Below are 22,977 nucleotides of genomic sequence, written 5' to 3' on the forward strand. Positions count from 1 at the left end.
CGGTTGCTTAACGACTCAGGCAATTATTTACGACTCACGAGGCAGAACAATCGAACAACAATGAGATTCGTATAACTTCGCCCACGCTGCTCGTTACAAAATGAACGAGCCCGTTGTCGGTGGAAGCTTGGTTCGATAAGACATCGATTACGAACCAACTATTATGCATTCGAGAATGAATCTCTTCACGTCGAAGGAACCGAAGCGAAGAATCGAGACGATCTCGTGAAACGTGACCGACCATTTAAAAGTATAATAATATTGGTTAGAATAATGGTTTACGCAGAATTATCCAGCCGATTATCCAAGAATTCTTCGTTGCTCGTTTCAGAAATTTGCAAAACAATTTCAATGCTGCCACTCTAGCATACCGTGACGCGTTTATATCGTAGCAAAATAAATAATTTTCTAACAATAACGTTTCTTTAATAGAATTTTTATCGTTAATTTTCGTCATCGGTATACGCTAGAACTTGATTCGTCTGCATTCCATTTATTCGCATCTCGTTGCTTGCGTTTTATTACGATTTCATTTACCGCAACGAGGTTCGATAGTTAATGGCCGATTAACCGAACTTTCGCCGATTAAATCCGCTTACATATCCGAACGTGAACTCGTATCGCGTGAACGAACGGCAATAAACAGCGAAGAAATGTACGACGAGTTATACGGATGACGGATATTTATGAAAATTGATATCTTTATAAATGGACTGATTTTCCAGTGAATTGAAAGATCAGGACTTGGCCAGAGATTCGAGTATTATAACTGGATACTGTTAACGCTAGAACTACCGATAGTTAACGCGAAGCTATTTCTACCAAAACCAGTCAAAATGACTGGTCTTTTAAAAAAAAAATACGTAACAATAGAATATTTGTATATTTATTACTTTCTTACAGAAGCAATTTCATGCTATGTAGTACATTTTTCGTATTATTAATCCATCTGGGACCACGATCCCTAAACGAGGATCGACACATTTATAAAATTGTAGAACCGGTCGTTTTGACTGGTGTGGTATTTCTACAGTTAGCATCTAATTATCTAGCGATCGATCGGCAATTTTCTTGATAACTGATATCATCATATCGAACGATACGCGGTAGAAATTTTAAGAACGTGTGGGGAGTTGTACAAAACGAAGAAATTGGTTAATTGGCGTTCGATAAACAGATTGCAGAACCCTTTTACTTTTTCACAAATACCGGTCATTTCGACTGGTATTGGTATAAGTAGCCTCGATACAAAATTATTTTCAGTTTGAATACGTAAAAAACAAAATAAAATTCGTTACAATATTCCTTTAGTTATCGTTGCGGAAAAAATATAACACGAAGTAGGAATTTGAAAATAAATTTGTAAAAGCAGTCAATAGCGTTAAATAGTTTACGTATTTTTACTCGTTACGCGCATTCTGCCACCTTCCACGTTCCTCGATTTCCCATAAACGCACTAAGAACACGTAATTTACGCGATTTTTATTACAAGTGGAACTACGCGAACTTGGTCTCATCGCCGATATCTCTACGTCTTTTTGCAAAAAAAAAAAGGTCGAACTGGGGTACGATCGTAATATCTTACGTGGTATCGTCGTATGAACGTAATGTTATCATGTTGGACGATGAAAATCCATTGGATGAGAGAGAGAGAGAGAGAGAGAGAGAGAAAAGAAGAAACGCAGTAACAAAAGCGAACAGTAAACTAAAATCGTTAATCATTATCCTCATCAGATGCAACACAAAAACCTGGCTAGGATCACCCGGATACTAACCGGATACAGAACGGCAGGTTCGTGATGCGTAACGGCCATGCGAGGTCGTACAATTGTTCTCCGGAAATACATGCTACTGATCACAGATATGCTGAAATATCGGCTGAAGCACGCATCCTTTGGCTTTTAAAGCGCTGAATGACTTTAAATTATAAGTTGTATAATATACGATTGGCTCTGCGTACAACTAAAAAATCGCCAGCATGAAAATGAATGGCGTATAAATACGGCATTGCTCGTAAATATACGGCCGTATACATTCGATCGATCTTTGGTAACGCTGAATTTTCATACGCCAAAGGAAAAAGAACATTACCGTCTGTTTCCTTGAGAAATTGGGTAAAGCGTGCGTTTGAAAGTTATCCATTAAAGAGATAATATTTTGCTAATGGTACGCGAGAATCGTATAAGTATGCGAATCATTAGTATTAGTTAGTATTAGTTTGAAATAAATTTTATTTTTTCTTTTTTTTTTTTTTGTTTTTAATTTTGCGATTAGAATTTAGGAACCCGAGTCTTAGAAGTCTCCTGTAAATTCCTAGCTTGCCACGTTCGAGTACAGAGAGCCTCTCGAGCAACGTTTCCACAAGATTTAACAATTACAAGGTTCTTAGAACGTCGATTTAGTTCTTTGCGATTATCTTGTAAAAATGATTTACATAGCGTCATGTGTATAAGTGCAATGATCGTAAAGAATAAAATCGTCGTAGATCCCTGCAATTAAATGACTATAAGCGCGAGTCTGCCAGGTACATTTTCGTGGTAATTCACGTTGCTAATGGACATTCCTTTAAATTTGGCAGGATGTAATTTAGTTACGAAATTCAAATAGAAAAACTCGTGACAAATTCGTAGTAAGAGTACACGAAGCAGTGGCAAGTAATTTTCCATTCGTTCGTATAGATACGAGGGCAGATTGGAAAGTTCCCGGAATGACAATAGCAATAACAATTAATGCAATTCCCAGCGGTGATTCCTCAAACTTTCCCATCCGTCCTCGTACGTATTTCGTTCGTCCTTTCTTGCCTTAATTTTTCTATTTCGACTTTGCTCTCGTATCGGCGAACCAAACGTTTCATCTAACAAACAACGAAATGGAAAGAGATACGCGTTCGAACAGAAATCTCCGTATTTAAATTTTCTCCGTCTGAATTTCCCTATCTCTGCTTAAACGAATTGAAAATTATGTTCAATCCGCTTGAAATATCATTTAACGTTGCAGAGATACGGATATCGGTTTCGAAAACGAGCAAAACAGCGCGACAGGATTACTGACCAATCGATCATAGTGTCCACGTACTTGCGAGCAATGATATAAGTGTAGAGACGTATGCGTATGCAAAATATGAGGAAAAAAGAGAAGGGGAAGAAAAGGAGCAAAAGGAGATGATACAGTTTGGAAGGTAAACCTGTTGGAAACCAGTTCGATGATGAAATATGTGGGCAAATTGGGCGAGGAATAAAGTAATTGGAAGAATAAACGCTACTGGAAAGCATCGGGCATGTTGGGATGCTGACTTCCATTGAATCAGCTGGTTCGACATGTTATAAATAGCCCAGAATCTTATTCTTGCAGCAATTCCCCGATACCACTTCCATACCTGGAATCTCGTGAACCAGTATTTCTTCTTTTTTTCTCGTTCTACTGGTGCATCGATGCGATGGTGTGGCTGGACCCTGCGCAGCTATCACGCACACGAAGTGGCTAAATGAAAGCACGCAGGAACGACGAACGCATCTTCGCAGCATCCACAGTGTCAGCGAAATTTCTTTGACTCTGTAATCGAGTTTCCTTACTTTGGATTCACGTTATCAGCATTGTTTCGCGCGTTGAGTTCTTCCTATCGTGAGAATTTCGTCAAATTGTATTATTCTTATGAGACACGATGCTCCTCGAAGAAGGAATTTATGATAGAAGTAAATATAGGAAAGAAATGTTTAGTCTCCGCGTTACTTCTATCGTCTGAATTTATTGTTTTCTAATATTTCGATTGTTTCGAGGTATATTAAATATTCTTCCTAAGTGCGTTAGTTCCTATTATATTATGATTCTATAATATACAGGGTGGTTGATAATTGGTGGTACAAGCGGAAAGGGGGTGATTCTACGCGAAAAAAGAAGTCGAAAATATAGAATAAACATTTTTCGTTCGAGGCTTTGTTTTCGAGAAAATCGACTTTGAATTTTCGCTCGGTACGCGTGCACTTTATCATAGATCGTTGTCTCGATGGAAAAATTAAAAAAGAAATTTTTATTCTATATTTACCGGTTACCAACCACCCTGTACAATAATAATAATTTATTTAATTTCCATCTCGCGAGATTCCAAGAAACGCGACTTGGACTTACAGCTTCTCTAATCACGCACATCCTCGTTCGATCCTCTAACTCGTTCTTTCATATTTCGCTATCATATATTACAATTATAATTCTTTTATGTGATATCAAATATGAATTTACATTTCGTATGTGCAAAAACAAGGACTAGATATTGGACGAAAAAGAAATATTTAGTACAGGTATCTTAAAATAACAGAAAAACTGGACAATAGTAAATTTTCATTTATCTCTTCTTTTCCTTGTTGAAAATATAGAATAACTTCTCGATCGTAGAAAATTATAACACATAACATACATTCGTAAGAAAACTACAACAATGAGATGCTCTCATTAACGGTCACCCAGTATGCAGGATAAGATCGCTCACGATCGATTGATCACATTGATCGACTCCATACCGTAGGACTCTACTTATCCGGATTAGTCGCGGGACAAAAAGTTTATATAATTGGAGTTCGTATAATGGCAGTTTGCCAATTATCCCCGCTACCTGCCACTTTTCGTTCGTATAATAGGATCTCGAGTTCAGGTTGACGAGTCGAAGCAGCGAAACTTCAATTAATCGAGCGTTAACCAGGAAACGTGGTTCGAACGAACGATGTTCGCGTAGATGGGCTTCCATCGTAATTTTTAGAAGCAATGAAAATTTCCGACAAATAATTTCATAAAAATACCAGCATTCTTTTCAATTTTATCGCAGAAGCTACGAATTATTTATGCCATCTTTACGTCGTCGAACTCACAGAAGATCAGTCGTTCCTCGGCAATGAAACATCAAATCGTGTAACTTACGTAACGAAATTCAGAAATCAGGAAAAAGTAGAATCGACCACTCGCCTTACGACAACCGCATAAAACTCGGCTATTGAACACCATCGAACCTGTAACCTTTTTATTACGATCCTTTCCTATCAACTGGATTTCATCGATCCGTTACGAACGATTCAATGTATCCTACCGCTACCTGTAACCAGACATTCCCTGAATCAATGTGAGATCGTCTGTCACGTTTTCGCGTACATTGCTGGATCTTAACAATACTCGATCCTTCTCTTTTTCAGGCCTACATATCCTGCGCGTTGGGTGTGCACCGGGTTGGCTACGTTATGATCTGCTTCGGAGTGGTGAACGCTATTTGCTCCTTGGTCTTCGGCTCTTTGATGAAATTCGTCGGAAGACAGCCGCTTATGGTGCTGGGTGCTATCGTTCACGTTAGTCTTATCGTCGTGCTACTCCACTGGAAACCGCACCCCGATAACCCTTACGTTTTTTACACGGTTTCCGGGCTGTGGGGTGTTGGTGACGCTGTTTGGCAGACGCAAGTCAATGGTACGTATAACTTTGCTTTCGGAGAATACAGCGGAACAATGGTTCTTGTCACGACGGTCATCGATGACCCTCGTTCGTCGCTACATTTTTCTGCGCTATCGTCTACGATAAGATAAATTTCACGGATTAATAGATCTTCAACGATGCGAATGATCAGTTAGCTTGTTACAATGTGGTTGATATTATTGGGTTGGCGACCAAGCGATTGCGGATTTTGTCATTAGGCGTGTTGAGATATGTATAATTTCCTGTGCTGGACTGGATTAAACGCGTAGTAGAGATACTTGTGTGTGGGTATCAGTGTGTGAAGGTATGTGTGTGCGTGTGAAAACGGATGAATGTAGACTATTCAGTCGGTTAACAGTCGGGTATAGAAGAAAGTGTTGAGACGCGTACAAGCGTGTATCGATGAATATATTAGGTTAGGTATATTAGGTTAGGTTGAGGTTAGGTTGGGGTTAGGTACCGCACGCGTACCGGGCGAAAATTCAAAGTCGATTTTCTCGAAAACAAAGCCTCGAACGACAAATTTTTATTCTATATTTTCGACTTCTTTTTTCACGTAGAATCGCCCCCTTTCCGCTTGTACCACCAGTTATCAACCATCCTGTATAACTATTCTAATATTAATTCCAAGTGTAAATTTAGTGTTCCTGTAACGTTATTTCGGCTTCAAAGATCCACAATTCTCAACAAGGTGGTATTGAGAAAATCCGCAATCACTTAATTGCCAACACAATATTACAGCAGTTTGTGGGTTAAAAATGCGCAAATATAATATAACATAATGTTTCGCAATGATTAAACGTTACGGTATAGCGTATCTCAGTGTGTATCGGTGGCTGCCAGGGTAAAGTGCAGGAAATTCACGTGGTAGTCGTGGGAATCTTGCTTTTAACTACTAGAATATACGTTATTATCTAAAAAATCGATTATCAGCTGTTCGATTATCATGAATCTCTTACATACGCTGATTTTTATTAAAACAATTTCATTTATCACTATTTGAATAACTATGAGAAGAGATGGGAACGGTGATAACGATGGATTGTTTTTAACGAGGCAGTCTGATTATTTGTGTCGGTTTCATGGTACGTTACAAGTGAAATTAGATTCTCTTATCGCGAAATTCAATCAGAATATGTAATAGATAATAGCAAATAGATAACAGGTAATAGATAATAGTAAATGTAAAAGAGGAAAAGATATCTAACGTAAGGTATGAAAAGTACCTTGACATGGATTTATAAAGGATTATTAAACTACTACAGTTTCTTATTTTATCTGTTATTAGTATGAATCGGAAACTATTTGACGTATAGTTAGCTAAGGACACAATTCGCAAACAGATACAATGCGTTTAAATATTTTTCTATGCAATGATCTTAAAATATACCACGTATGAGTCATATGTAAAATAAGCGTTGAAAAGAATGGAAAACAGCTAGTCGCAAGCACAATGACAAGTACGTACAAAGACCGATTTTTCATACGAAAATGGACAACTAGTAGCAATGTTCATTCGACACGACGATTAACCGGAACTTCTCGAGGTATAGTCTTTTCTTCCTCTTCAAGAATTCTCCGTTAATTCGTGTCTAAAGAATGCCATTATCAACTGTCCTAACTGGTTAGCCTCGTCTTGGAAAAAGGAAAACTTTATTGTATGTTTGTCGAATGGCTGATTATGGCATACTTATATGAGACTTCAAGTTGAATATTCAATTCAAATCGATGGTTTATTAGATTCCTTTATTTTGTAATCGAGACATTTTCTATTGACAGGATGAAATATTTGTCGAACGTCTGCTAAAGAGGAATTAAATTATATCCAGAGAAACGGATAGATACTGTTGATAAGAAAGAAGAAAAAAGAAAAAGATTGGAGTTATTCCAAGGAGAAACTTAATGACGTTGAGATTACTTAAAGGACTTCTTTTTCTTTTTTTTTTTTTTGTATGTCAATTATTCGCAAAGTAGCTATAGGGAGAAAAATCCAGTACAATTAGGTCAATCTTTCTTAGAAGATACTCGATTTTATACGGTTGTATAATTTTCTCGACATCGTTGATATTTTAATCGTAATGTTTCGTAGAAAAAGTTCGGCGTAGAAGTTCAAACGAAAAACCACCGATACGTTTATTAACGAATACGATTTTTTTATATTCTTCTCGAATTTAGGAAACTTCCTAACAAAAAGGAAAACACGATTAGCTCGAACATGACTAGAAGGAGATAGGAAACAATGAGAACTGTGTACGAAAGAATTACGCGATATTCCGCTGAAAGGAAAAAGAGATAAATCCAAAAAAAAAAAAAAAAAAGATATAGATACCGATGATGGATAAAAAAATTGGAACAGCTGGAGGAATGGTTAAGGAAGATAAAAATACCGAGGAAAGAAGCAATCGGGCTGGCTAAAACGAGATAACAGTTCCAGAATAGAAAGACTCTTAGCATGTGGGTTTGAGCAACTGGGTTAAGGATAGTATAAGCATAAAGTATGGAAGGATAAATGAGAAGATCGAAGGAGGAAGCGTGTGGTTAGAAAAATCGTAAGCGAGTTGTATTTCTTGGCCGCGAGTTTGAAACGAATTATTATCATTATTATTATATAGCAATGTCTCGAGACAACGACAATTCGAAAAAGCATAAATTGCCAATGGAAAAGTTATTTCTTGAGTTCAAGAAAGTCAATTTAACTATCTCGGTAATTGCGAAAAAGTTTAATTCGATTCTTAAATTCCACCGTTAACGAACGTTCGAAAATTGACCTAATTGTTTCTTCTCGATTTGCAGGTCTATACGGAACACTATTCAGGCGTAACAAGGAAGCCGCGTTCTCCAACTATAGACTATGGGAGAGTGCCGGTTTCGTGATAGCATACGCATACAGCACCCATTTATGCGCCCGTATGAAGCTGTACGTGATGCTAACAGTGCTTCTTATCGGGACAATTGGCTACATCATAGTGGAACTATTGCATAGGCGTAAACAGAAAAGGCTGAAGGCGATCGCGGAGGATCCGAAAGCGGCCCAAGCAGAGGCGAACCAAGTGGAAGAAACGGACGACGAAAAGGACGATATAGACGACGATATCATTATCACTCATCTCTGAAGCAATATCACGATGCGAACTCGCGCACCGACGAGGAATCTCATCAGTGTCTCAAGCTCTTCTCTTTTACTCTTCCTTATTGCTTTTTCCTGTAATAACGAACGCAGCTACCTTTTATCAGTCGGCGAAGATGCACGATGATACATCCGACATAGATAAGCGAGCTATCGAAAACTGACTGAAACAGTGGTATCACGATTGTTGCTTGTTTATAGGAAGCGTAAGGGATAGTAGGCGCGGTTTTTGTTTTATTTGTTTTATTTAAAAGAACGTAGGGCGGGAATCGATACGATGAACGATACGAATATATAAATTCATCGATTACTCGTGTTACTGATATTATACGAATTTGCGATGAAATTGTAAGTCCATCTCGGAGATGAATTATCAGTAAGAAATATCGCTGGATCACGATAAGATGGAGAGAAGGTTTTACTCTTATTAGAGCGTTCGAAAATTTCTCTTTTTTTTTTTTTTTTTTTTGTAAATTGTTCGCGCGTTGATCGTTGATTTTATAAATTTCACTTTAGACGAGCTTCGTTCGTTCTTCGCTACGTAACGTAGCGCGTGTTGGCGTAACGCGCGCCGACGTTTCTTTTCTTTTCTTGCATCGAGGAACGAAAGAAAAGGAGAAAGGGAAACGCAAATCGCGCACGCGACAAAGCTCGCGACTCTGTACTTGAAACGCGTTTCTGCTGAGAAACGAGCAGCCACGAGACACAGCGTGAAAGAATAAAAGAAAGAAACCGACTCATACAAAATTAATGAGGGATAAGGAAAATGCACGAAGGGTGTATACCTAGACGACGATCAGTCCCGCTTCGTGCACGTGTTGTTACACGTATCGCTTGCAACGGTTCAACACACAGCGATTCCATTGTCGACCGTTAAAACGAATTGCTTGCCTTGACGGTGCTAGAAGCGCGTTCCGATGCCATATTCGTCCTTATGCGTTTACATAGTCTATTCGAGATCTTCACTTAAGCGTAAGTTTAATTATTGAAAAAACAGAAAAGAGAAAAAGAAAGAGAAGGAAATGATAATAGGAACTAAATTAAAAGTATCATTGAAGTATCAGCCATAAATAAACTATTATATAAATCAGCGAATTTGATTTTTTCAAATAGTACAAAGGGGAAAAGATCAAGAAAAATAATAAAATACGTTCAAAGAACGTATACGATAAGTAACAAAATTACTTATACAATGAAAATTATACAATAAGAAATATATGCAACTGAAAGTAATTTCAAATATTAGAAATATATTATTTATTAGATTCTGAGACAGGAAAATCACAAAAGTATTTCTAAGTACACTGTGTTACAAACTATCTTATTATTATTAAATAATAAACAACCTCTCGATATACTTTTTATTTAAAAGTACATATATGAGGTATTATTACAAAATTCTTTATACCGTCTTATCATTTTACAAATTTTTGTTATATTTTCAGTTGTAAAAATAATTTCGTCGCTCATTGTACTCGTTATAGATGAACAAGCAAAAGAGACCATTCGTTAAACGAATTCGTGACGTGTTGACTATTCGTAGATCGTACATATTCGTAAGATGTAAGACACCTCCTCATTGCCACTATGTGGAAGCGCTTCGTAGCAACTTGCCATTAAGTTTTATCGGAATTTGTGTCCCAGTTTTGTGATAAAAAGATCGGATCTTCTCATGCCGAGCGATTCGATCGTGAATCCGCTTATCTTGTATATAGATTATGGATAGCAATTGTATATGCGGTGAAATGGATATTCCATTTGAATGCGTTGTTCTGGCTCAGTAAAGCCACGATTTTTCAAACTGTAAACTGGCCGACTTCGTGTCTTTGTTGTCTTTTTTTTATTCATGACTACAGATGCACTTATTGTCAGATCAAACATCCACTGGATCGAGCCTGTAATTTATATTTTAACTATTCTGTGACTAAAATATTTGCTAAACTATGACGACAACGGGATAATTTATTTTATTAATTTAAATCATGGGCACGAGGTTCTCTATTCTGAGACACATTTTATGGAATTTGCAAACGATAAAGGAATTTCAATCGGATGATATTTTCGTTTTGTTCGTCTGATTGATGCAGGCTAAGTCTGTCGTGGAAAACAGGCCGGGATTGTGCATCTGCATTCGATCGATGGAACCGAAACCGTCGAAGAGAATCAACTCACGAAGAAACATTTCCAAGGAACATTTCACGTTCACCATCGCCAAGAGTATGACGAGGAGGAAGAGCGTAGATCGTAAAATTCTATCCGATGCATTTCTCTCGTACGTGCACCACGAAATGCTTCCAATTGTCAGTAATAATCGAAATCATGATAATAATCGTGAAAACGATATCGTGATTGAGCATGATCTTAATTACGTATGTTAGAGACAATAACGAAAAATTATGACGTATTAGTAGTAGACGTAAGGAACATTGTAGTCGTTAATTTAACGTTAAGTATTCAGAAAAATTTATTTTATAGATCATCTTTCTCTCTTTTCCTTTTCTTCTCTTTCGATATTCCAAAGAAAGAGAAAAAAAGGAAAAACATGAAAGTAGGCAAAGGCGAATATTATTATACTTGTATGTATTCTTCTTTTCGCGAAAATTCATGATCAATTGTTTTCGTAACGAAGGACCAAGCCAAGATGATTATATTGTTATCCATATAGAATAGTCCCAAAATGGAGGAAGGAAAAAAAGAAATATAAAAGGATAGTTGGTTCTATCCCGGACGTAATGTTGAATCAGTATTTTGTTAATCGAATCGAATTGTATTATGCGTTAGTTATTACGATCGTTCGATGATCACGTATGATGAACATACTGACCTACTGTGTATTGTAATATCATCCCTCTCGACAGTATGTATTCCGTCCACCAATCGATAAGATTGCTCAAGAATCTTTAACATAAGATTAGAGTACCAATAAAACCTATGTCGCACTTACATCTTTTTATATATACTTACGTAATATGCATATATATTTTGCCATTTCGATGGGACCAAAAATGTACTTAATAATTTCCAAGAAAGTAAATAGCTTCCGTTTAATTTGTACTTCTGACTAAGGGAAGAAGCATATTATGGATAAACGTTGGTCGAGGAAAATTTGACGAATCGTTTGACTGAAATCGTACGGCTGAAATTTCTATCGTTAACTTTCACTTTTCTCGATAGTTCGGTAGATAGTAGGGAAACAGACTAGAGAGACGTATTTCTTAATGTCGTAACATTTGTACAAAAGGAGGATGAATCTTTTGCGGAAAGTATTAAAACAATACTCTATACAGTTGTATAAAGGAAACGTGCACGTGCATCGTGTTGTTTTCCTCCCTTTCGATAAGTCGAAAGCAATATTTCATTACAAAATTTGTAACAGACTATTGGACTTGTTGTTATTTCGGTACCTGTAACATCTTTTCCTGTAACTGAATAGTTGATAATTCATTCACTGGTGGGGCTTTTCCAATTTTTACTTACACAGGATTATCGAGGAGGAATTTTTTATTCTTCCTGAACGATTGCTGTAGCGTTTCGAAGAGGGAAAAAGATTGGATAAAACGTAAGTATACATATAGATTACACATTGTTTTTTTAGTTGGTAAATCACTGTTTATTTACAACTTTGTTTTTTTTTTTTTTAGATTAATTAGGCCACTTGAGCAAGTAAACTTAATATATAATGAACTACTTAACAATACAATCGTTGCGAATTATTTTCGTAACTCTGAGCTACGAGTTAAAGTTTTCATTTAATGATATACTGTAAATTTATACTAACAAATTTTTGTAATTAATAACTATTCAGGAATATTTTTATCAATATAGAAGACAATTTCTAAACGAACTCTGATAATTTATGCGACTACTCTTCCCTCTCTAACTATTTAATTAAAGTTCACATAACTTTATAATTGAATTTGTAAAAACTGTTTTATAATATATGATATGTGTGTGTGTATGTGTGTATGTGTGTGTATGTGTGATTTGTGCTCGTATGTGTGTGCACATTTGCAAAATATAAATACATTATTTTTTATTGCAGTTTGTGCAAGCTCTTGCCACTTGCACCTATCGAAATTAATTATATATTTTGATACGATTACACAAACTTTTTTTTAATAATCCTCGTCATTACAAATGTCTAATTGACGTTATTAATATTTCTATGCTTCTTTTTCCTCTAACCGAAATACGTTCGTTAAAACTGTACTCGTATATTAAACGCGAGACGTAATTTTTTATTACTTTAAATTGTACTCAGTTTCCGTTTCCGCATCTACGAGAACTTCTACACTGTTATAGCGTTTCTTATAATTTAAAGACATTTTGACGCAGTTCAACTAAATTATTCAGAAAATATTCATCGCTTTCTTGCTTAAACATAATGATACATATACTAGGTAAATATCATTAGAATTACGTAGATTACGTAGATTCTGTGCTTGATACATTGGAAGATCAAAAATTCAACAAAATGTGCAAACAATTCTTAATTCTAAACAGAACTCTATACAATCAATAACAGTAACTACGTATTTTAATACAGATTCGAACATTTTATATTCTGCACAACTACTTTAATGGAAGATGGAATTAACAAATCAACATTTTAATATGTAATAAACATTTTTAAAGATTCTATTGTAATAAATAATAGATCTGATAATAACGAATGAATAAAAGATGAACAAAAGAATAACGCGTATGGCCATTTATCGTTTAAAATTCGGATATACTATTCTTTTTTATTCTTTTGTAATGTCCTGTAAAAAATATAGTGGAATATATGTATGCGAAAAATGATACATACGATTGATAACATTCTGCTGCCACTATAAATCTATACGCGTGTCTAAAAGTTAATATCACGAACAAGAACAGGAATTCTCTTTCTGTGTATTGTCAACACATTGAAACGATGGATATGCCTTTCTTCTTTTTCCACGTTTATGCAATACATAAAAAAATATTCTGGTTTAGAGTAAAAACGAATATAAACTAACCGAAGAGTATTATCTGGTTCTTTTACTAATTATTTACTAACTAGTGCAAACTAATGGTGTCCGCATGCGCGCGTGTCGTATCTCAGTAAAAATTGACTATGTTCTTTTACTTGACTAGCTTCGATATGTATTCGCTTATCGCATTTATTCTCACAACCAGCCGAAATCCATTCCGGTCAATTGGTAGAAACGTTGATTGAATGGACGATAAAAATCTCTCAATCGTTGTATGGCTACAGGATCTATGTAAGGATGACTACGACCCTTGTTCTTACCTTGAAATTTATGAAATACATATAATTAGATTCCTCCTTAATGCAGGAAATATGTTTCATATTATAGAATCTCAAATGATACGGATCTTAGAGCACAAAAAGTTCGGTATCATAAGAAAATTTGTTTATACATACAACTGTGAGAAACCAACTCCACATTTATAATTGTATTTCATAATTTACGTGTACATGTTCTAGAAGACTTGCGATAATTTTGCCAACATATTTGACAAATTATACGTTATACATAAGTCTGTAGTATTTTTTAGGAGGCAATAGCATTTTGAGGGATTAACGGGAATTATTTTTAATCAACTCACCAAGGCAATGGGGTGTAGGACGTTCCTCAGATTTGAGCAGACAGGGGAACCCCTTCGTGGCATTGAAATAAAAATGTTTCTCGCAGATAACTCTTTTTAGGCCTAAAAAGTCCTGAACCCTGGTAATCTCAGCGACTGGATCCACGATCAATCTTTCTCCAGAGACGAATAAAAATTGTGACAATGGAAAGTACTGAAGCCATCTCTCTAAGTGTCGCGCGTACACTCCGATCTTCAATGGGACCCACGTTGTGTCCACGATTTTCGACCCATTAAGAAACGCTAGATCCTCGAACTTTGGCATGTTGGCTCGTTTACTCTTCACTTGGGTATAATCGGATATCGCTCGAGTAACTGGATCCCTTACTACGAGAATCAATTTCATCGCAAGATTCATGCGTTGAACTCTTCTCGGTACTTCGCTCGTCACGAAATACGACGGAGTTTTCTCCATCGTGATTTGAGTGGACAATGTCGGAGGCATCCTATGCCTAGAATATACCGTAAGAAAAATATTTGATTAAGTCACATTATTAGTAATTTTTGTAAAATAAAAATAACTTCTTAAGAATGTGCATAGGAATATTGGCGAAATAAAAATAGTTAAGTACAGTGACGTGCTAAAGTTTCCAGCCAGACAGATTTTTTTTTTCGCTTTATAAAGAATTTTAAGTAATATTACCGTTATTTCCTTTTACTTATCATACTGGTACAGTCAATATTATTTGAAATTCTTTTAGACATCATCTTTCGAATATCAAGTTAAAAATTTATTTGGTCGAAAATTTTAGAACGCCACTGTGTATACTAAGATGAATACAAACCACGAAACAGTGTAACAAACCTACCTATACCAATGAAACCCCTTGATGTAATGATGATCAAAAAAGTGAACTTCGGATCCAGCTGCGCGAATAGCAGGATGCAATCTCAAAAATTCTAACAGAGCTCTAGTCCCGCCTTTTTTAACTCCAATTATCAAAGCTGTGGGTAATTGTTTACTCGGCATTAAACCTTGCTGTCTCAAGATCTGATACTTTCGCAAGGATCCTGTGTTCCCTTTAACGCTGTTGTTGCCTGTCCAAAGCGACACCATTTGAAGCTTCGATACTTTCGTATGTTTCAATTCGACATCGCTTATCAGAGAGGATTTCTTGATCGTTAGACGATCCAGATTCGGGTCGTGTGCGAGTGGAACGAAATTTCTCGGTTTTTGGAAGGTTGCTTTACCAGGCAGGTTGTCGAGTAGTAAGGAATTGTCGATTAAAAAGATCCAGATGAGAATTACCAGAAAACAAGCTGGAACCAGGATTTTTTTCGACCAAGGCCCTTTTCTAAGTTCCATCCTGAACTTAAGAATCGTCGTATTTCACTGGCATCCTGGATTCCATTCTATTATCAAGCTTTCAGTCTTCTACCTCCATGCTGATATGTTAGAATAGATATTTTTCTGTCTATCATACCTATAAAAGATATTAAGGTGAAATTTATCATAGACGTATTTAAAAATAACATGCATTTAATTTAATTCTAATATTAATTCTTTCTTAACAGATAAATTCAAATAAACATTTAAATTTTCTGTATCTATTACATCTATAAGAAATATTTATTTATAAAGCTAATATAATTCTTTAATATATAATTATAATTCATACATTTATACACACAGACATCAATTGCTTTCTTGTTATTAAAACTTATATAAGATATTTACAAAAATAATATATAGAGACTATAGTATAACAATTTAAATAGATATTAAAAATGGGAATCCCTTAATGTATGGTCTTTAGAACGTTAACGTGTCTCAGTTTACCCAATCATGCTTGATGTACCGTCTGCATCTCGCATGAGAGGGTTGCATATGTGCAAGGTGCTCAATCAGCCTACTGTAAAATATTAAAATATTTTATAACACACCGTAAAGTATTTTAAAACACCACTGTAAAGTATTAAAATATTTTATAAAACATATAAATAAAAAGATACCCAATATTACAAATAATATTTTATTTGTAATAGGTGTATGTATATATATATATATATATATATATATATAGATGTATTTTCTTGATCCAAAACTGAGTTATATACATCAAAATCTTCCAATAAATTTACAGTACATTTCAAAAAGTATTTCGTTTTCGTTCATATTCATTACGGTAGTGATATACAACAAATTCTGTCTGCCAATAATTGCAATTACTTCTATTATTATCATTAAACGTAATGAAAATTTTTACAATATATTTTTTATATCATACAGTCAAATATATTTGCTGTAATTAAAAAGAAATTGCATACAAGAGGAAACCCTCATATTAACGTGAATTTCATTCATTCGTAAGATAAAAATGGAAACTAGAAAATCACCTACGTTGAATATCAAGCAGGCAACCTATCTAAACAACATAAATTATTAAAAAGTGATTGCATATCTGTTGCAACATACCTCCATGCCGCAGAGTGTCCAAGCGCACGTTAATTTTATGCGGTATCCATAATTCTATCGTGATATTCGATTCTTTCCGGTAAATAGATGCGAGGATATGTGATTTCGTTTTAAAGGAAGTGCACACATTTAACGCATTATCAGTCGGCGCGTTCGTAACAATCGATAACGCGGAACAAGTAGAAGGGAGAAACGGTAGTATAACACAAAGCGTATCGATGAGATTTCATAGCTACCGAATCGGATAACGAGAAGTTGAATTAAACTTCATCCTCTTCGAGCTCTTCTCGTTTTCTTCGGATGTAAAAATGCTGCAACGTTTGTTAATCGCATGGCGCGCTAAAAACCTTTCCCTCTCGTGTTGCTCGCCAACATAGTTGTGAACTGTACGACACTAGCTCCACTCTTCTTAACGTGGAACAACTGGGAAGCTCGTTAGGAAGCAATATAGATCTTATGATATCGAGCAACCGAGCCCAGCTGAAAAATCGAAATATGTAATATCGTTTTATCAATAAAAGATTAAGGTACTAGAATAAAAAATATTCTTTTATCGATAACTCGTGAAATGTAATTGTATAACAGGCATTAGTGATGTTATAATACTTTAGGCGATTTAAATTTAAAAAAATTTAAGTATGTATTATATTTTGTTTGATGATACAGTTGAAATCAACCATGAAGTATATATATATCTGTTAAAAATAAGTATTGTATAATAGCAAAAATTTAATATTACAATTTATAATATTCATTAGTGCAATTTAATGTAATTTAGGTTTAATTATTGGAGTAGCAAATGTTTAATATAAAATAATTAATATACGGAAAAAGAAATATATCAGATATCAAACATGACAGAAAATGTATATTTTTTGTAAATAATTGTTTTTATTACATTAAATATGTATAACATTACGTTAAACAAGTATAATCTAATATGAATGTTAAAAATTTACTTTTGAGTTGATATATATATATATATATATATATATATATATATATATATATATATATATATAGTTGCCTACTTAAAGAATTAAATTTGTATTACTTAACGTATCCACAAAAATGTTCAGCATATAAAAAAGAATATTATACAGACATTTAATACTCAACAAGAATATTAGCATAATATGTACGTGTATTAAATAATAATGATATCTAATTATCAGGGAATGACTTTGTTTACACGCATAATTAGTAAAAGAAATTATCCAAAGTTATTAGTTGATTACAATGTTTAAATACTTTATAACAGAACAAGTATGTTCAAGGCAATATTAAATTGTATATTTTTTAATTAATCGACCATTAAAAATATATACTCCAAAATTGCTACGAAATTTTTGGAGCAAGGAGGCGCTAAATCAATTAGGTACGTGACTGTCGGTGATACATTGACTACGTGCTGACGCGCATTTGTGTGCGTGTTTCTCGGTAGTAACATTAATTAGCAATACCGTGAAACAGTGAAATAAATTGACGATCGATTTATTCACTCCTTAAAACACGTCGATAACAAAACGAATGATTTATACCGATCTAAAACTCTATCGAAAGCAACATGTTCTCGCAGAATTAGGTGAAGAGAAAATTCTTGGAGATGAATGAATGACGGCGCGTCAACTAGATACAGGACTGCTCGCGGCAAGGGCATAGGCCATGCGGCCCGTTGATTGGCCGGTCTTTGAAGGGGCAAGTTTAGTCAGAGGCCGCAAGAGTGCGCGTCCCGCGCACTCGTGTTAGATCTCGATGGCGACCGAGATGTGCCTGAGAGACGAGCCGCGAAATGCCTAGCTGTGTAGTGTTTGATTCATCGTGAATTCATTGTGATCTCCGTTTACTCGATACGATCGGGAAACACTTTGCATGCCTCCACCGTGTCAACACGCCATTATTGTTACGGTCGTTCGGCGCGGTGTGTATATATTTCGCCGTGAGTGTGGTGCGTGTGTGCGTCGTGTCGAAGTGTCGAGAGTTCACGCCGAATCATCGTCGTCGCTAGGAGAGAGCGAGAAAGTAAGGACGAAGAAAGAGAGGTACGATGTGTCTGCGTTTCAGCCCGTACCATTTTTTCGTCGATAGTTGACATTTTCGAGGATGAAACAGAGGTCTCGCCGGAGAGACGCATCGTCATCACGGCACTAGCAAATACAAGCACCGTCGGATATACCGAGTAAGTCCACTGGCCCCGTCTTTTCTTTTCCGAGAGCACCGCGATTCCTTTCTTAAAATCCCTCTCCCTGTCTTTGTCTCTCTTATTCGTTACACCGCTCGCTTTCTCTGCTCTTCTCTTCCCAGCCTTTCTTCCTCTCTTTCCCCTTATTATTTCGCCTTCTTTCCTGCTCCTTTTCTTCCTTCCAATCTTTACCACGTTAAACTTCTACTCTTTCTTCTCCAGCCTTTTTTCCTGCATACTATGAGTGTGACCCGTTCCTGTGGCAGGACCGATAGGCGCGTGTATCAACTCGGCCGTGTTTTGTATATACCCCGAGAAGATCAAAACTCGCGATGTTTGGCTGTCGCCGTCGCAAACGTCGACAGTCACAGAACGTCGGGAAACGAGAGAGAAAGAGAAAAAAAAGAAGAGCGAAGTAAGAAATAACACGAACGGAGATTTCCTCGTGCGTAACACCCGAGAATCACCCGCTCCAAAATACACCGCGGTGTTTACGTCCCCGGATCCCTTGGTTTTATTCCCTCCGATCGCTTTGTCGATCCCTTTTCCGCTCCTGGATTTTTATTTCCTTCCTGTTCTCCTTCTTTCGTTTACCTCTCCTTACCGTCCTCTCGTCTCTGCTGTGCCCCCCTGTTTCTGTCTCTTTTTCCCTCCTCCGCCTTTTTCTTTCACAGGGATCAACTGTATCCCTCTCTTTTCCTTCTATAGCCTTCTCCTTTCCTCTTTCCTATTCCCTCCCTTTCCCGCTCTCTTTCACTCTGCTTCTAGCCACGAGAGCTTTGCGCGTCTCGGGGCGCGTGTATTCACGAATCGAGCTCTCTTTCTTGACGGTACCCACCACCGAACGCAGCCGTGCGTTTTCTTCTCGAGTCGTTCCACCAGCTTTTCTGCCAGTCGCAGTTTCGTTCCTCGCTCCGTGCCCTACCTTTTTTCCCTCGAGCCTCCGCGATCGTTCCGGTTCCACGTCCGTTTCGTTCTCCCTCTCTCTTCCTCTCGTTTTATATTTCTTTCTCTCATTTACTCTGCTCCTTTTTCATCCTGTGAAACCTCGCCGCGCGCGAGTCCTCTCGTCTCCCGCGGGCTCTCTCTCGCGGTACATGATTCTGCTACACGCGCGATCCGTCCCCCCCCCCCATCCCTTCCACCTCGGCTTTCTTTATCAAAACAATACATATGCTTACGGGTGTGCGAGAGCACGGGCTCCTCCTGATAATCGTGAATATCAATCAGAGATTTTATAAATAATTCAGTAAAAACCGATAAAATCCGCTGAAGTCGACGTGAGTCCTTCCCCCTCCCCCTCTACAGATCCACCTCCCACTCCTTCGATTCCTCCCCCCGCCCATTATCCTGGACTTCTTTCCGTAATTGACGACAGTTCACGATAAATGCGGCGAATAATTAAGACACCATTACTTCCTGGTTCTGTTACTGTATCGTTGGGAAATTGTTTGGGAAGACACTCGATCCGATGGAGAAGGGGAGGTTGATTTTAATTTTTGTTTCTTTCGGTTTTTTTTTTTTTTTTTCGAGATTGCAATTATTAGTTGCAATTGATTTCGAAGTTATTTAGGCTGTCTCGTTATTTATTTAGATACTCGGAGATTTGGCGAATTACCTTAGGATATTTTAGTAATTTAGGAATATTCGGTTTGGAGTGTTCCTGGTAATTAGAATTATGGAAGTACTTATGCTCTAATAATTAAGATTAATAATAGGGATTTAAGTTAAATAATATACTATATAATAATATAGCAATATAGGTTAATTTTAACTTAAGTTACTGTCATTAATTTTAATTATTGGATCATATAATACCGCAATAACTCTAATCAAGAGGAATACTCCAAAACAGATATTTCTCTACAAGTACTATGATAAAAATGATATACAATATCTTGACGATATCGATCATCAATTTGATGTTATTTTTTATCTAAAACTCTACCGTTAAGAACATTGACAAATTTATTAATGAAATAAATGATTATCAGCATGTAGGAACAAATTATGATTATGGGAAACATGTTGAGAATCACTGTTGCTGAAAACGGTGGCAAGTTTCATTGGTTAGTGTTAATGGAATATGTGGCGAAGGTTTGATGAGAAATACGTGATTTAGCTCGCTTTTAATTAATGTATTATATCGTATAATGGCTGAAGCGAGAATGTATAATACTTTTCAACCAATCTATACATTTTTTGCCAAGCGTGCAGTAATTATCTTAATCGTGTTTATTTGTTATACGATACGGAAATGCAACCGGATTAAAATATTATTCCACAGAAAATTCGTTCAGCTTTGAGGTTAATGGCTACGTAACGATCGAGCGTAGGTGCTTAACTCTTGATCATCTGATTTAATTACTTCGTTCCAAATTGAATAAGTTTACAAAACATTAGGCTAACCGATAATTAAAGGGTAATCCGAGTAGTTCGTACAGATTAAGCACAATTATCCGTTAGACTTACCAAACAAATACGAATAATTCAATTATAATATATTGGAGTACATGGTACTCCAATAAGCTCAGTCATGAGAAATACTCCAAAACGAATATTCCTTCGCAAGTACGATGATAGAAATAATTCGCAAGTCTTGTAATTATCAGATCTACTATCGTTAATTTGCCAGACTCGACATTATAATAGATATTTATAAACATTAGTATAATTTCACTCTCAAACAAGGCGAAACTTTAACACGTTGAATGTCACGCCAGTTTTACAAGATTTGGCCGTGGCGCCACCATGAATTTTTTATTATGCGATACATACAATGTTAAAATATTACCTACTAGAGATATGTTACCGTGTATAATCGTCGTTAATGAATTTATCTCACTGAGGTGACCGGTGACCCCCATGGCGCTGTAGTGCAATTTCGCTCGATTCACTTATTTTTTTGCGATTATTAATTATCTCATATTATTTCTTCGCGTTGCTATTTAGCATTTTAATATTTTAATATTTAGCATTTTAATTATTTAATTGTTCTACGGGAATTTAATTGTTGTCCCGGGATCTACCATAATTCATCCCTCGGTCATACTTATTCGGATCTGCAATAATCCTAAAGGATCGTTACAAGATTTAGCATTTGTTACTTTACTGTCAAAGCCCTTAATTGCTATCAAACAGCTTTCAAGTCGAAACGTTCCTTAGGGTTATTGTTCACTAAAGTAAAAGCGGATTTTTCCATATACTTCTACCAATAGAATACTTCTACTAATCTGGGTGCGCCGGTCACCGGTGACCCCCAAGGCATTCAACGTGTTAAGTATAAAATCCTTCAATTTATATGAGCCTTCTAATTATATTGTATACACTGGTCGTGAAAGTTTAAGAACACGAACATCTTTACATTTCTTTATTGTACTTGACAATTGCTATATATATTGGTCATGATAACTGGTCATGGACTGTTTAGACCTTACACGCTTATATAAACATCTTGATAGTTCTTATCAATGAATGTTACCAATGGTGTGATACAATACGATAAAACATAATAATAACCTAAACTATAATTAGGATAAATAAATTCTTTGAACATCATCATAGTGGGTCGCCATAGACTTTCCATGATATCTCCATAGCAGAATCTTTTCTTACCTTATCTTTATCTTAGAGGAAATAAACGTTTATAATTTCGACGCGTATGCCGGCGTCGCAAACGTATAATTCTAATTATATTACGGAAGAATTAGTCTTCATCCTCCACCGATTACTTACATATTCATCTGTTATTTGAAAATAGCCTCTAGCCTTCTCAAAGACTTCTCCATGCCCAAGGACTCGCACACAAGAACCAGGAAACGAACAATTAAAACGTAGCTCGAAGAAATGGAAGAATAATACATCCGTTTCTTAGATACCAGTTTGTAATCGATGTGGAAGTTCGATCGTGCGTCGCAATGCGTCTCGTTTGAGATGGTAATGGATGTTAATAACCACCGGTGCAGGAACTCGCACGTGGTGAATGTGCCTAGGGTACACATTTGGGGGTGGGTGTCTGGTTGCGTGCACAACCTTGGCAGAGCGAATGGACGTCAGTGGTAGTTGATAGAAGTGGAGGTGGTGACGAGATGACGGCGAGGTTTCAAGTAGAAAGGGAATAGAGAGTTCAGAAGCGGTCGCCTTTGATGTAGACACGCTCCACAA

At 36.3% G+C, this 22,977-nt stretch overlaps 3 protein-coding genes across 8 annotated transcripts in view; 2 read left to right on the forward strand and 1 right to left on the reverse strand.

Annotated features, from left to right (window-relative positions):
* Positions 1–12,539, forward strand: part of LOC126863627 (UNC93-like protein) — a 57,765-nt gene extending 45,226 nt beyond the window's left edge. For all 4 annotated transcript variants that reach the window (XM_050613968.1, XM_050613970.1, XM_050613971.1 and 1 more), the window contains 2 exons: positions 5,178–5,445; positions 8,245–12,539. In XM_050613968.1, the coding sequence (XP_050469925.1) occupies positions 5,178–5,445; positions 8,245–8,564 (588 nt within the window). In that variant the 3' untranslated portion in view covers positions 8,565–12,539. The remainder of the gene's footprint in view (positions 1–5,177; positions 5,446–8,244) is intronic.
* LOC126863644 (heparan sulfate glucosamine 3-O-sulfotransferase 6) lies at positions 12,508–17,042 on the reverse strand. Of its 2 annotated transcripts, none has more exons than XM_050614030.1 (4): positions 16,868–17,042; positions 15,025–15,639; positions 14,177–14,667; positions 12,508–13,856 (listed from the first exon to the last, which is right to left on the reverse strand). In XM_050614030.1, the coding sequence occupies exons 2-4, from the start codon at positions 15,519–15,521 to the stop codon at positions 13,732–13,734; spliced, it is 1,113 nt and encodes a 370-aa protein (XP_050469987.1). In that variant the 5' UTR covers positions 15,522–15,639; positions 16,868–17,042; the 3' UTR covers positions 12,508–13,731. The 2 variants fall into 2 exon arrangements, with proteins under 2 accessions (XP_050469987.1, XP_050469986.1); XM_050614029.1 differs by having other exon boundaries at positions 16,632–17,041.
* A 945-nt stretch (positions 17,043–17,987) lies between these two features.
* Positions 17,988–22,977, forward strand: part of LOC126863613 (axin) — a 30,755-nt gene continuing 25,765 nt past the window's right edge. The window contains exon 1 of one of the 2 annotated variants that reach the window (XM_050613933.1): positions 17,988–18,810. The gene's annotated coding sequence lies outside the window, so the exon portion shown is untranslated. The remainder of the gene's footprint in view (positions 18,811–22,977) is intronic. The other variant, XM_050613936.1, reaches the window with a different exon arrangement.

The sequence above is a fragment of the Bombus huntii genome, chromosome 3, assembly GCF_024542735.1.
Source record: "Bombus huntii isolate Logan2020A chromosome 3, iyBomHunt1.1, whole genome shotgun sequence".
Taxonomy (NCBI): Eukaryota; Metazoa; Arthropoda; class Insecta; order Hymenoptera; family Apidae; genus Bombus; species Bombus huntii.